Source organism: Centroberyx gerrardi, chromosome 7 (assembly GCF_048128805.1).
Source record: "Centroberyx gerrardi isolate f3 chromosome 7, fCenGer3.hap1.cur.20231027, whole genome shotgun sequence".
Lineage (NCBI taxonomy): Eukaryota > Metazoa > Chordata > Actinopteri > Beryciformes > Berycidae > Centroberyx > Centroberyx gerrardi.
In genome coordinates this window covers 7560088-7576578 of record NC_136003.1, presented here as the reverse complement: position 1 = coordinate 7576578, position 16491 = coordinate 7560088, and the positions used below count along the sequence as shown (strand labels likewise).

Here is a 16491-nt window from a genome sequence, read left to right as displayed (position 1 = left end):
TGCACAAATTTAAACAGCGGCACATGCAGACAAGCAACTACAGCCAGCTGGCAAAGAGTAAACAAGGAAGTGCTAAAGCAATGGCCAAGGTACCATCAAAACCATAGTAGAAAGGCCTGACTAGATCATATTCATTTATATATTCTTTTATATCTTTTTACAGACAAGTCTCAATACAGAGCAAGCAATCAATGTGTTGAAAAAGACATTCTTTCGGTGCTTTTCGGGTTGATGATTTTGACGGTTTTTTTTTTTTTGGTGCTAAGCGGTCATATTTGCTATCATGTGCTTGTATAAAATTCATACTCATGAATGTAAATCCTTGTAAATATTAAATTTGCCTTAGAAAATTAGGTAATATATGATTATCATGTGCCTTGTTTGAACCTTCCATGGATATGTGATGGGAAAATAAATCCATAACAATGTTTACTATGTTTAATAATTGTATTTGAACAACTTAATTTGTCATTTCATGTTGTGATACCTGGGCTGGTATCAGTATCAAAGTCCAAATTCTGGTATTGTGACAACACTTACTCTTCATTATATAATGGCTACCACTTTGGGTAGTATTTGTATTATTTGTAGTTAGTTCATTAATTTGGTATTCAAACCTGTCAGCATCATCTGCTCTCTTTAATATCTGTACCTCTCCACTCTCACCTCTCTGTGACTCTGTTCCCACTCTCCATCTCTCCTCCCTCTTCATCCCACTCTTTCTCTCCCTCTCTCTCTCTCTCTCTCTCTCTCTCTCTCTCTCTCTCTGAGTGAATCAGTAGATTAGATAGGGCTACATGTTGAAGATGATGATTATACTCTCCAGCAAATTAAATACAACACACACACATTCTGTATGCACTCAACCTCTCTCTCTTTCTCTCTCTCTCCTCCTCTCGCCCTCCCTCTTTTCTTGCTGTCTGGCCCAGAACAGCAGGTGTTGTTTGCGGGGGAGGAGAGAGAGAAAGAGAGAGAGGGAGAGAGAGAGAGACGAAGAAAGGTAGAGAAAGCTGGAGGGAGTGAGGGAGGAGAAAGGTAGATCTACAGGAGATTGGAGGGATTGTCTGAGTGTGTGTGTGTGTGTGGAGGGGGGGTCATGTTGTGGAGGTAGGAGTACCAATGTTCTGAGCGGGAGCTAAGAGCACTCCACACACACACACACACACATACACACAGTGAAGAGAGTCACTCTCACACAGCAAATTTGGTTATTGCTCTGTTACAATTATCACTCCTTTTCAGGCTGTTCTCTTTCTCTCCCATACACCTTTCTTTCTCTACTAAATTATAAATTATATATAAAAAAAATAATTACATATCAATGCGTTTAACTGTGTGAATGCGAGTCGCGACGTCGCTGAAAAAGAGCAAAGCATGCAAATAAAATTAAGTGCGAGAGACAGAAAGCGAGTAGGACAGAGAAAATGAGACACCGAATGACGAGGAGCGAGGAGGATGGAATGACAAAGTGACAGAAAAAGAAGAATTAGAGAGAAAGAGTGGGATGGGTTGGATCGCACGACAGACAGAAATGGAGAGAGAGATAGAGAGTGAATGAAGGAAAGACAGAGAGAGGGATGTAGTGAATGAGAGAGAGAGAGAGAGAGAGATGGAGTGAATGAGAGAGAGAGGAGAAGGATGGAGGTGTAAACTGGACCACATGAAGTCGTCCTGTGCCAGGTTTGTTTTCCACGGCGCTGGCACCGAGCTGAGGCTGAAATCAAACGGAGCGAGGAGGCTGCCAGACGAGCGTCTCACCAAACGGCCTGATTCCATTCCTTCTGTCACTCTGGCTGCGGCTATCTGAATAAGAGATATTACTCTAATGAACGTGACAGCATGCGCAAAGTATCAGGGGTCCTAACTCACAGACATCACATGTCTGGGATACACTTAGTGATGAAACCATTAGTCCATTAATCAAAAATTAAATTATAATTTTGATAATCGATTCTTTTTTTTTTGTGTCATTTATCAAGTAAAAATGCCAAATATTTCCGGGTTGCAGCTTCACAAATGCTAAGATTTGCTTTTCTCTCTTTCATATCATTATAAAATTAATACTTAGGGCCTTTTTTTGGCCGCTGGTCAGGCTAAGTAAACAATTTTAAGACGTCACTTTGGGCTTTGATAACTTATGATGGTTATTTGTCATTACTTTTGACATTTTATAGACTAAATGATTAATTGATTAATCGAAAAAATACATGTTAGATTAATCGATAATGATATACTGATAAAATACATCTTCATATCCCAAATCTGCAGGTTCACAAATATCAGTTAGGGATGCACTGATCAGTTTTTGTGGGGCAGATTCTGATTCATGATGTTTCAACAGTGTGATTGGCTGATGACCGATCTGATCGCCGATTGAAATGATGCATTTTACCCAGACTTACCAACAGTGGTACATCATGTAAAAGTGCACACCAAGTATAAACAGTAGGGCTGCACGATATTGGAAAAAACTGACATTGCAATATTTTTTTCTTCTGCGATATATATTGCGATATGAAAAAATACAGGAATTTTCACCAAATTACTTGAATAGCTCTATCAAGCCCATGGATGTATGATCAAGCCTTGCCCCTTTAAGAAGGTGGCCTTGTGGGTAAACTGCGCGGGTGACGTAGTAGGAAGTGAGTGTGTTTTTAGCCGCTGCCAGAGTGAGTTGCAGGATGCTGAGTAAAGTTACCATAGTTAACGGGAAAAGAGCTTAGAACGTCACCGAGAGGCCGTGCATTATGTTCGCTGCTGTACCGAAATAAAGTGCCAGTTCTCCACTGCAGAGTTGGTCCGGACTCTTAGTAAAAAGCTTGTTACCAGCTACGAGCCAGGCTAAGCTAAAATAGGCTAGCACAACACCAGAGGCTTCCCAACTACGGTTCGGAGCCGCGAAAGCTGGAAAGGTAACATACGCTACTCTTATAACAAACCCTTAAATCGGAGTAAATTATGTTATATCAGACAGACTTATTTTACAGATTAGTCATGGAAAATGAGAACCGTGCGAGTTTTCCTTTTGTATCAAGCAGCAAAAAAGTTGTAGCATGACGTGTTTGAGTTCATTTGCCTTACTTGACATCGCACGTCCTGCGATGTGACTATTGCTCATGCGCACATCGCGATGACAATGCTGAAACGATATATCGTGCAGCCCTAATAAACAGCAAAATTTCAATATGCTGTCGCACTGTGTTTAACCATGTGTGTAACCATGTGTAAGTAAATCATTGTTTTTATCCAAAGAGTGCAGGGGAAAAGTTTTCATTGAGGCAGCGTAGGCTTCTGTCCAATACATTAAACTGTTTCTAATCAAATAGGCTAAGAAATTCATAACACAATGTCAGAAATGTGAGCTGTCAATGTTTATTAACAGTTAAAAAAAATGAAACATCCAAGTGTCTGTCTGTGCCGCGCTCCTACCAATTCTGACATGAAAGACCGCAAGGCCACTTAAAAGCACTGATGGACACGTTCTCTTTTATAACAATAAAAAGCCTGTATTCAATTACTATCAAATGGCATGTGCACATAAATAATGAATGTAGACCTACAATGTGATCAGCCTGTTGAAACGTTGCTTGGCCGATCACTGATGACCTATTTAGAGGGTCTACTGGCCGATTACCATCAGTGGCTGATTGTTCAGTGCATCCCTAACAGCAGTATATACATAAATAAATAGCAGTAATGGGATTATTACCATGCAGACCGTGAAGACTAACAGTAAACAGGATAAAGTGTCTATACGCCTCAGTGTCTCAGCTAAACCGTCCTCCTCATAATGGGAATAAGAGCTTATCCAGGTTATTGTAGACTGGATATGATGTTTTCATAACCCTCTGGTGGAATGCATACATGTATGTGAGGGACACGCAAAGAAACTAATCGATCAATCAGGGGTTTTCATTTTCCATTGGCCTGTTAGGACTGTATTGGAGAGCCGTGCACCCAGGCAGTGGTGGAAAGAGTACTAGAATGTCCTACTTAAGTAGAAGTACTGTTACTTTGCTGATATTTTACTTAGAAAAGTACTGGTGTGAAAATATATATAAGTAAAAGTATGGAGTAGCTCATTTAAAATGTACTCAGAGTTAAAGTTCCTGAGTTTTTAGAAAAGAGAACGTTGTTAGCTGTGTCTTTTCCATGCAATTCTAACAGGATGAGAGGACAGAGTTCAAACTAGATTCTTTTAATTGGAAAATTTGGAAATTACAAAATAAAGTGCACCAACAAAGTAAAGCCAGATTCCTCTACTCACTGTGAATGGAACCACAATCTGTCAATTGGTCCAGTTTCTGTTGCTGGAGAGACACAAAATCTGTTCTCTGTAATGGATGTGATTTAAAATGTAGCTAAGTACAATACTTCAGGAAAAACATACTTAAGCACAACATAAAAAATACTCCAAAAAGTACAAGTACACAAAAAAGCTACTCAATTACAGTAAGGTGAGTAAATTTAATTAGTTACTTCCACCATTGCACCCAGGCAAGAGTTGGAGTTATCCTTTAAAGTAGTAATCTGCATGATCTTGTTTTTTTTTTTTATTATTATTTTGATATCTTTGATCTAAGCGGTCATTGCTGTGGATTTTTTGTACTGCAATCAGGGATGTAGCAGAGGGTAAACACACCTAAATCCACAATTTATCCACAATTTTAAGCTGACATAAAACTTTATGATATAAATGTATAGTGTACATCATTGTAAGTAGGTATCAAACTGATGTGACAGGGTCATTTAAGTAAAAACAAGCGCAAATCAATGCTTTTCTGAAAGTATAATAGATTTATTTATTTTTTTACATTGGTTGTTATTTGCCTTATGATGATCACTGACTGGAGGTCAGAGTTCACCCTCCTACATCACTGATGGCAAGTGAAGTGGTCTGAAAGAGATTCTGCATGAAAACACACACTGTAACGACAGGAAGAATACCTTTACACCAAGAGGGAGGGATGGAGAGCTAGAGAAGGAGAAGAGAGAGGAGAGGATAGATGGATAGATGGATGGATGGAAGAGGAGAGAGAGAGAGGAGGAGTGATATGGGTGTGCTGACTCACTCTGACCCTTCTCCCTGCTTCACCAGCGGCAACGTGGGTATTTATACTTTGGCGTAGGCCGTTCAGCCCCCTTATATAAGCCCTGACACACACACACATACATAAACACACACACACACACACACACACGTAAGGGGAGGTGCCCAAGGTGAATGGCAGAACTCAGTGTTTTGTTCAGATTATTGACTCTGTTCTCTACTCGTGCTCTTTCTTCTTCTTCTTCTACTTCATCTTCTGCTTCTCCTTCTTCTTCTTCTTCTCCTCCTCCCTTTCCATCCGTTTCTTCTCTGAGTGGTCCGCCCCACTCATACAGGTTTTTCTCTGTCTTTACTGAGACCGTAGGAAGAGTAAGAAGCAGAAAACAAAAGCGGCAGTCTGCCTCGCCTAGACCTTTCTCCACGCTGTTTTAACACTGTGCCAGGTCTGCCAGGCCGTAGTGAGGGAGACGATCCGACTCTTGATGTTTCCCAGTCAGTCAGTGAACCCAGTCAGTCAGTCGGTCAGTCAGTCAGAAAGCCAGTCGATACGTAAATAAAATACTCAAGCTAGCCAGTCGATTAGGTAGCCAGTCATTCATTCAATCAGTCAGGAAGTCAGTTTGCCAGCCAATCAGTCAGACAAGTAGTCATTTAGTCAGAGAGTCCAGGCAGGCAGGCAGTCAGTCATCTAGTCATTTACTTATTCAGGCAGTCAGTCAGGAAGTCAGCCAGCAAGCCAGTCAATATGTAAATCAAATAGTCATCTAGCCAGATGATCAGTCAGTGACTTAGTTATTCAGTCAGTCAGAAAGTCAGTGAGTCAGTCGATGAGTCAGTCAGTCAGTCAGTCAGTCAGTCAGTCAGTCAGTCAGTCAGTCAGCCATTTAGTTAGTGTGTCATTTCAACATTTAGTCAGTTATCCAGCCAGTCAGTCAGTCAGTCACACAAGCAGTCATTTAGTCAGATAGTCTGTCAATCAGTCATTTAGTCAGTCAGTTGGTCACACATTTATTTGGTCAGACAGTCAGTCAGTCAGTCATCTAGTCATTTACATTCAGTCAGTCAGTCAGGAAGTCATCCAGTCAGTCAGCCAGCAAGCCAGACAGTATGTAAATCACACAGTCATCTAGCAAGTTGATAGTCATTTAGTTGGTCAATGTTCCATTTTAGCACTCTAGCTAGTCAACCAGTCTGTGTGTGTGTGTGTGTGTGTGTGTGTGTGTGTGTGTGTGTCTGTCTTTTAGTTAGCCAGTCAGTGCAAATTTATGTAAAGATACAAATCAGTGTACAGTAAGTGTGTGTGTGCGTGTGCATGTGTGTGTCTGTGTGTATGTGTGTTAGAGGTGATGTACTACTACGGCTGCTGATGAATAAATATCACATGCTAGAGAGCCTCATCACACCTACTAGTCATGCAGTGTGTGTATGTGTGTGTGTGTGTGTGTGTGTGTGTGTGTGTCTATGCATGCGTGTGTGTGTTTTAGCATAGAACCAGGACACTGAATCTGACAGTGTCTAAATCTGGGCCATCACTGTACAGCATATCACTCTTTCTCTCTTTCTCACGCTCACACACACACACACACACACACACAGAGAGAGAGAGACATACACACACACACACACACATTGGCACCTCATTAGAGGAAAGAGCTGTGTACAACATCAATGTTCTGCCAACATTTTATAAACAGAACACACTGGAACAAGGAGGAGAGGAAAGAGGAGAGGAGAAAAGGAAAGGAAAGAGAGGGAAGACGAGAGGATAGGAAATGACGGAAAGGAGAGGAAATGAGGTGAAGAAAGGGAAGAGGAGGAGAGGAAAAAGGGGAGAAAGTGATAAGAGAAGAAGAAAGGATTACCAAAACATTATACCGTATTATATCCATAAAAAAAATTCATCATTCTATTTAAAATCCTGAGGATAGTCTGTAAAGGTGTGTAAACCAAGGACATAACATACAATTCTCTCTCTCTCTCTCTCTCTCTCTCTCTCTCTCTCTCTCTCTCTTGCTCTCCCTCTCTATCCCCCCTCCTCCCTCCATACTGTATCAATAGAGTAAAGGCATGATGGGACGGAGGATATTGATTGGCCAAGAGGCGTTACATAATGACATCATGTGACTGTCGGAGCATCACTGGAGACTCTTTACAGCAGCTATCTGGCTACACAGGATATTTTAGCAGATGAAGTGTGTGTGTGTGCGTGTGTGTGTGTGTGTGTGGGGGGGGGGGGGGGTTGTACTGTTTGTGAATTGTGGCTGAATGAAGCTACAAGACAGTACAGCTCCTCCACTGCATTGAAAGAGAGGAGAAGTAACTGACGAGCTGTCAGATTGATGACAGTATGGCGCCCCCTGTTAAAAGACGGTCGCTCCGCCTCTGGCTTTATTTACATTGTGATTCAATGGATTGATGCCATTTTTGCACTTGGAAATTTATTGTCTGAACTATTGATACAAGAATTATGCCAGTAGTCAAGCAGATTTGCTGTTAATTAAACCTGCATTATACATAAAATGCATTATGATTATTGTGATTATCATTATCTGGAAATAAAATATATTATACATAATATACTGTTAATATTGTTATTTTATTATTATTATCATTATTATTATTAGTAGTAGTAGTAGTAGTAGTAGTTGTTGTGTAGTAGCCTAACTTAAGTAAATGAAATACAAAATAAATACATTTAAAAAATATTGTAGTAGTTAGCATTTTGCCTTGGAAACAAACAAACTCCTACTGTGTGTAATGTGTGAATCTTTAGGCCTATATTAGTTCATTTTATGGATAAAGAGTTTGGAAAAGAATTTAACAACATTTTTAACATTATGACTACCTACAGTCTGTTTTCCAGGCAACTGAGAAAGTGGAAAAACATATAGATGAGACGAGTGAAGTCTCGGTGCGTGCACTGACACACTCTTTCGTGGGAAAACCGCAGCTAAAAATTTTGGCTGTTGGGACAACATGTTAACACTTGTAAAGCGGTAGCACTAATCCACAGAGAAAGTGAGAGAGAGAGAGAGACTACTGGAAGAGTTTCCTGGCAATGAAGCAGTGGCTTACCAGGGTTAGTACATGGTGTTGAATGGTTGTCCAGCGGCTAAATTAATCCTCTCCAGTCTAACTAAGTTGGCACTGTAAGGCTGAATAAAGGGTTCACAAGGTGCTAACTGCAGCCCAGACTGTCTGTAGTGTAACTTAATGCTCAGCCAGTTACAGCCAGACGCTAATGCTAACACGGCTGCTCACCTCCACACTAACCTATATATTAGTCAGATTGGTTGGCCAGGATGGCATGTATTGTGTGTGTGTGTAACGCTATAGCCCAGGTCACAGCCACAGTGATGTAACAGACTGGTGGGGTGTTAGACCGGAGAGAGAGAGGGAGAGAGAGGGAGAGAGAGAAAGAGAGGGGGGAAGGGAGAGAGAGAGAGAGAGACACAGACAGACAGACAGACAGACAGGGAGAGAGAGAAAGAGAGACAGGTAGAGAGAGAGAGAGACAGACAGACAGACAGGGAGAGAGAGAAAGAGAGACAGAAAGACAGGGACACAGAGGGAAAGAAAGAGTGAAAGCATGTGCCTGCAAGTATGCGTTTGTGTATGTTTTGCGTGAATCTGTAGGCGTGCCTGAGTGTGTGTTCATATGTACGCAGACCTCTGTGTGTGAGTGTGCGTGTGCATGTATGTGTGTGTGTGTTCCATGGATATTTAATGTATGTGATGAATAATGAAGGCAGAGAGGCAGGGTGCCAGTTACACCAGCGTCAGATTGAGATCGGTACACGAAGGGCACCCAAAGGGCAGGATGGAGGGAGGGAGGGATGGAGGGATGGTGAGGGATACAGGTGGTGGAAGGTAGAGGTCTGCACGGGACAGGCAGGCCCGCGGATCCCGTGAGTCGCGGGCGGGCACGTTTAAAAGTGTGGTCAGAATTTAACAGCTTCGTGGCTCAGATTAAACCGTCTGCACCTGTCATTTGATTGTGCGTTTGTGATGCTGATGACTTTCCCTGCTGAGGTCATACAGCTGTTAGACGGCCATCTTTTACAGGGCTTTTCAGGTTTGGATCGTAAATTCTATGATGGACTGTTAAAAGTGATTTTGAGCTTTGGTAGTAGCTTGGGTTGTGTATCTTCCTCCATGATAAAACCCCAAAATTGGCAATTCTCTGTTATCTGTTGCTCCGGTAGAGGAGATTGGAGAATTGTGGTTTTTTTTCTCTCTACATTCACTGTCATTGTATGGAGGAACAGTCTGAAAATCACACTTCTAGCACATAAAGGAATGCAAAAAAAGCAGATTCTGAAAATATATTAAAAAAATAGTCATGCTGCTGAGTTGCTTGTAAGTGAATCGCATTCTTTATGTTTATTAAACCTTTCAGTTTGAACAAGTGTAACATTGAAATCCAGTCTTTACTCTAGAAGTTAAAGAAAGAAACCATCTCATAACCAAAAGGTCACAAGTTTGATTCTTGCAATAGCCAGAGTGTCCTTAAGCAAAACACTCAACCCCTACCTGGTCACCCATTGTAAGTAGTTGTGGATAAGAGTGTCAACTAAATGCAGTAAGAGATGAATGGATGTGTAAACAGGTGAATGGAGGGATGGATGGGTGGATCGGGTCAGACTGGGTAGAAAGTTGGGCTAGATGGAGAAATGGTGAGCGCACTGCCATCATCAGTACCACATACATTTTGAGACATAAGTATAATTACTGAAAACTAAAAGGACCATCACAGAGAAGTTTGGCAGCTTCTACCGGCCTCTACACGGTGCTTTACATTTTGTGTCACCGAGTTGGATTTTGCCAAACAGGAATATAAGGCGCTGTTCTTCCAGCACAAACAGAGCTAAAGCTTTTAGTTTTTCACAATGGCAGATGGTGGAAGGAGTGAATGGCCGATGGAAAAGTCACTTCCAACATGTTTATCCTCTTCAGTAAAGCGAAAGAGAAAACTTTTGACTGAAGAAGAAAAGATCCTGGAAGCAATGGGGTTTATGGGAAATGTGGTCTTAATTTTGAGAAACCAACAATACCACTGGTGTGAGATAGAGGCTACCAATAATGTCATACAGATGTTTAAAAATGCCTTAAAAACAAGTGAGACATTCTGAAATAATTCCACTTGTTTCCAATTCAGTTTCACCTGTTAAAGGAATTTTCTGGAAACAAGGCAGAATACAGTAGATCACAAGTATCATGAAAATGAAAATTCGTTTACATGCAGGCTAATATCACATTTATATTCAGGATACTAAAATATTCCATTTTTGAGTTGCTGCATGTAAACGTCATATCACATTTAAATATAAAACTTGCAATAACAGGGATAAGCCTATATCCCATGAAAACCATGCTATTTCCATGAAGTCACAAACACTAATAACACAACGCAACACTAATGAACTCAGCGGTAAAACTATAGAATGTTACAATATCCATGTATACAGGTATAAGAAGAAACTGGCTACTGATCATTCCATGTAAACATAATATCCTAATAAGACATTAGCCAGGATAAGGCTCAAATTAGTATTAATACGCATATAAAAACACACTCAATGACACCTGATTGGAAGATTATTTTCACTTATTTTAAGATAAATACGATATTCAGACTCAATACTAGTCTGACTCATTAAGTTGGGAATTTTTTGCAGTGTAGATGGATGGATGGATGGATGAATATGCAGGATGACATATTTTTGTAGAAAGGTATTGTTTGTTTTGGCCCTAGGGTCATATCCTTGGATAGAGTACAGTTCTATTTTATAGACAGTCAGATCTATGTGTGTGTGTGTGTGTGTGTGTGTTATGGTTAGGGATTTGGCAGTAGCAATACTCCAAAAGAGCAGTTGCCTCGAAGCAATATGTGCACACAGATCTCTCCTTTTCCTTTCTCTCTCTCTTCATCTTTCTTCATCACCCTCTTTCTCTCTCTCTCGTGCTCTATCGCTCCACCCTCACTCTGTGTATTCACTCTGTGATATCATTGGAATGAGTGGGTGGTGTGTGTGTGTGTGTGTGTGTGGTGTCATCACAGTGAGTGGGTGGTGCGAGCAATGAGAGGATATTGCGTGGGAGTGAAGTACCATTGAGGTGCACGTAGCCTATTTGTGTGTGTGTGTGTGTGTGTGTGTGAGAGAGAGAGAGAGAGAGAGACGTGTTAATTATAAACCTTCCAATCAGTGTAGGTTTGGCTACACCTCCAGAATATAATATAATAGTATAGAATAGAATAGAATAGAATCTAAGCTAGAATAGAATAGTTGGTCCAAGTGCAAGTATGTACAGTAGAATTTCAGTGTTCAACAGATTGCTCTTATGGTTGCGTGGCATTGTTGTCTAACCATGAGTAATTCATTTATCTAAAGAGTTAGCGCATGAAAACGCTTTTCATTGAGGCAGCACAGGCTGTGCCTTCTGTCCAATACAACTGTTTCTAATCATATATTTTATGGAATCCATAACATGGTTGTAGATAGCGAACAATCAAACACTCTCAATATGCTCTGTTCAGAAAGTAGCGAAATTAAATCTCTCTCTCTTTCTGCGCTCCTAGCAGTTCTGAAATTAAAAACAGCAAGGCCACTTACAGAATGGATGGGCCCATTCTCTATTAAAATAATAAAAAGACTATTCATTTACTGTCAAATGGCACATGAGCAGATATAAGGACTGTAGGCCTACAACGTGATCAGACAGTTTAAACGGTGCGATGACCTATTTAGAACATCTATCGGTCAATTGTGATCGGTGGCTGATTGATCGGTGCATCCTGTTCACAGTGCAGAAACTCAGGTGCCAGAGTGCTGCTGAAGCTTCACATCTGTCATCTGAAGTATCACCATGGAAGCATCAAATGAGGAGCGTCAAATGATGGCTGTCAGTTATTGCCTCTAGGGCGTTTGGGCCGCACTGTATGAACCAATGGTCAAGTCAACCGATTGGTCAAAAAGCTTGAGATTTGAATATACGATTAGGTGACAATGTAGATGTTGACAAAAATTTTAATATGCGGCACAAAACAAATTGCCTGCATTGTTCAGAATTGCTGGGATTTCTTTGTTGATTCATGCAAAAAAATCAAAGTCCACATTAAACTGTACAGAGCATTTCATATTTCCAATTTGACAGTGAACACTGACACATACAACTTTCATATCCAAGGGTTAAACAGTGTTCTACAATATGAAATACCAGACGAAATAAGGAGACAAGACACTATGGTTGCATGAAAACTTTCTAATTGTGCTGTTTTGCTGAGCAGTGCCCATGACTCATGATGTATTTGAATCACAGTGCTTCTCCTAAGTCTTGAAACACTGGCTCTTTTTTGGATGCTTGTTTTTTTCCTGACAGCAGTGAGACAGTCTTCGAACATTTATCACTCTGCTGGCATTTGGGTGTAGCGCTTTCATAGTGGAAGGGCTGGTATCATCTAATGGCGTTAATGGAGGCAGCTTTGCACGACTTCATAAGCCTTCTCTTTATTATGACTGATTGTTGATGGTTTTTATGTTACAGCATGGCATTTCAAAAGTGCTATATTATTTTTAGTAGTGGATTTATCATCTGTTTTGGCTACTGGTATCATCCAAATCTTCCTGTTTTGTGCAGCACATTTACAGTACTTCTGTCTCAAAATCAGACACGCACACACACACGCACACACACACACTGTATGTAAATAGTAAGACAGTGACAATGTGTGTGGTGTGTGTGTGTGTGTGGTAGAGTTTATTTTTAGCCTCCTCTGTTCCTTTTGCCTGTCAGTGGAGCTGACATTGATCAGGGTGGAGATGAGGGGCTCGCTGTGTGTCGCGGCTTTCACATGTTTCTGCACTGTTGCCTGTTACCAACCTGGAAACTGCAGACACAAAATGGAGCCACGTTATGCTTTGCAAGTCATTTACACATTTCGGTTTCTCATGCAGCTGCACAATTGGCCATTAACAGCCTGGAAACTGCAGACACAAAATGGAAACATGTCATGCTTTTCTACTCATTTCTATATTTTGGTTGCACAGGTTTGTCTTTTATGTGTGCTGATGTGAATACTTTCATTTTCAACAAATCTGTGTCTAGGTAGAAAATCCGCTACCTTGGGTTCATTTTAAATGCAGAGTTTCCAATTGATTTTATAGCAAATCATGTACATACAAGACATGCTGAGTGATTTTGCTACATGACACAAATGTGCTGTTACATTCTGCATTACATTTTAGCCATTTAGCAGGTGCTCTTATCCAGAGTGACTTACAATGAGTCAACGGTGCCGGAGTGGCAATGAGAGTGCGTGGGTGTTGGACAGAACCATAGGTTCCCACTGTACTGTACATGCACCACCGCAGAAGCTTTTAATAGGCTAAGCAGGCTTGTCTAGAGCTGTTAAATTTAAAATTGAGGTGAACTACGGTGGTTCTAATGGTGACTTGTAGACACTAACATAACTATGCACCATCCTTCATATTGCTACACTTCTGACCTTCCATGGTTAGCCTATGCTTGTGTCAAAGGGGACACACATACAAATGCAACCACTGGATTACAGTAATCACTCTAACAGACACAAATATATCGATTTGAGTTACCGTAATGACAGTAATACGTGTTTTTCTTTCAGTTTATAGTAATCTTTTAAAATGAAGGCCAAGCCTCCAAAGTCTGGCGAAAAGTGTATTATTGATATTAAGCATGCTAATTGTAATTCAAATGATAAATTATTTTTCTCTCTCTCTTCTCTTACTTTCTCACTGTCACGTTTCTTCACCTCTCTCACACTTGCTGTTCTGTTCTACCTTCATATTCCCCCTCTTCTCCTTTTTATCCCCAATCTCATCTTTCTTTTTCTCTCTCTCTCCCCAGTGTGTTGTTTCGTGGTTCACAAGCGTTGCCATGAGTTCGTCACTTTCTCCTGTCCAGGTGCTGATAAAGGGCCTGCATCAGATGTGAGTACCGAAAAAAATCTGTGTGTGAGAGTGTGTGTGTGTGAGAGAGAGAGAGAGACAGAGATAGAGAGAGAGAGAGAGAGAGAGATTGCACCACAGACCATTTCCAGCTCATGGGCACCCATCACCCTTCAACGCCGCTGTCATGGTTGAGCTGCCGCCATCTTTCTTTCTCCTCTCCTCTTCCTTTTCCTGTCTAGACACATTTACCATCCTATACTCACACATGTAGGGAATTCTCTAAAACATAACACTGTCAATTGAATGTTAATAATATTAATAGCATTAGCAGCTCTGATAGACATCACAGAAAGAAACTCACTATTTATACACATATTTTAAGTTTCTTTTCCAGGGAAGATCATTTTTAGTAATGCTTTGCCTCACATTTTCACACCTACACACATTCACACCTGGAGCTGCCTAGTACAACCAGAGTCTTCTACTGTTGGTCAGTGAGCGGCTCCACTGCCTTGCCGAAGGGCACCTGTACAAAACATTTGGACTACCTGTTCTTTCCATGAAATACTCTGACCATCAAAGCTTTCATCCTCGTTGATTTCACCTGTTACATCCCCTCCAGTTACGATGGGGTATGCAGATGAGAATAGGAGACAGGTTAAAGAAGGATTTTTAAGCCTTGAGATTGTTGAAATGTCGATCACATTGCCCTGGTTTGCATGTATTTGGGCGGTGTGAACCTAAAGTACCAAATACAAAAATGCAACAACTTCTCCACTATGGTTCAGACCAAAGCAAACAAACCGTAGGTGTGATCGCACCCTTACAATGCACCTTTATTCCTCTCATTTGCCCTCTCCAGGGTTCTGAAGTAGCACCGTTCCTTCTCTGACTAGCTGTCTTTGAATGTTCCCTTCTCCCTGTTATCTGCCCTCCCAATGGTCCCAAAGCAGGATTCCTCTTTCTCTGACTAGCACTCTTTGAATGCACCCTTTTCCCCTCTCATGCGCCCTCCAAAGTGTCCTAAAGCAGCACCCTTCATTCTCTAACTAGACCTCTTTGATTGCATTCTCGAACCTATCACTTGCCCTCCCAAGGGTCCAAAGGTAGCGCCCTTCATTCTATTACGATAGTCCTCTTTGAATGTTCACCTTCTCATCTGCCCTCCCAAGGGGTGGAGACGAGTGCCATTAATTCTCTGAGCAATACTTTTAGCATAATCTCATCCGCCCTCTCAAGGAGCGGAGAGCAGTGTCCCTCTTTCTCTTGATTTCTGCTCTTAAAATGCAAAACTTACCCTCTCACCCGCCCTCCCGAGGGGCCGAAATTAGTTCCCTCCTTTCTCTGAATAGCGCTCTTAGAATACAAAACTTCACCCTCTAAAACACCCCAAGGGTCCTCAAGTTCCCCGAGCCGTGCCCTCGCCTCCCTCTGGAGTGCCCTTCAGCATGACAAGTACACACTTAGCAGGCTGCCTCCAGAGGAAACGCCGGCGTCGGCCGCTTCGCTACCTGTGGCTTTTGCTGTTTAACTGTCAAGCCCCTGCTCTTTCCTTCTCCGCTCTGCCCTCACCTCGTTCTAAGTCTGTCAGTCTTTCTTGCCTTTCTTCATCCACCGCCTCCCTTCTTTTCTTTCTCTCCTTCTCTTTCGCCCGCCTGCCTCGTCCTCCGTTTCTCAGCGCTATTTGAGTAGAGCACGTAAAACCGCAAATAGCTTTCTTTGATAGCTCCTGTTTTAGCCGGGGCTAAAATTTGCCAGGGCTGGAAACCACAAATACTTGCCGAAGCTTTTCTAAAAACTATTTTATCTGTCCTTCACTACCTCCTATCTTCTTTTCTCAGGGTATCTGTGGGTCTTGAAAAAGCCTTTAAAAATAAAGACCTATTTTTTTTTTCACTACGCAATGACAGGTTTCTTCGCACTGCATGTCCATTCTTAGATTAACACAGTACAGGGTTAGTAGTACAATATACAGAACAGGTTTTTTTTGGTTCCATCATATGATATATCCACCATATGCTTTACTGAACACAATTGGCCTTCATGTCCATTCATTTTCTGTTGTCCTTTTTCTTATATTGCCTATTTATAGTTTGAGAACTTTCATTTGCTGTGTTCATTCGGATATAGGCTGGTTTTCCAGGTTTGTTTCTTTATTTTGGTTTTTAAATTGGTCTTAAATCTTTCCAGATAGCATTAAAAAGGTCTTAAAAAGTCTTAAATTTGGCTTTCTAAAACCCTGTTTCTGTCAATTCTCTATTTAAATACAACTCCGCTCTCCCTCTTTCTCCCTCTCTGTAGCTCTCTTTCTACCTTCCCCCCATTTCATCATTTCTCTTAGTCTGTTCAAATGTAATTCCACGTCTAGCTCCCTCCCTCCATCTCTTCCTCTGCCTCCCACAACCTCTCCTCCTCTCTTTCCTCTTTTCTACATCCTATATTTGACATACACTTACTCTCCCTCTGCCATCCCTCCCTCTGTCTCCTTCTCCTCTTTTCCGCACATCCTCT

At 41.3% G+C, this 16491-nt stretch overlaps 1 protein-coding gene across 1 annotated transcript in view; it reads left to right on the top strand.

The window, feature by feature from the left end:
• Nucleotides 1-16491, top strand: part of LOC139921870 (protein kinase C beta type) — a 97410-nt gene that overhangs the window by 17948 nt on the left and 62971 nt on the right. Inside the window, exon 3 of the mRNA XM_071912251.1 lies at nucleotides 13937-14019. Within this exon, the coding sequence (XP_071768352.1) occupies nucleotides 13937-14019 (83 nt within the window). The remainder of the gene's footprint in view (nucleotides 1-13936; nucleotides 14020-16491) is intronic.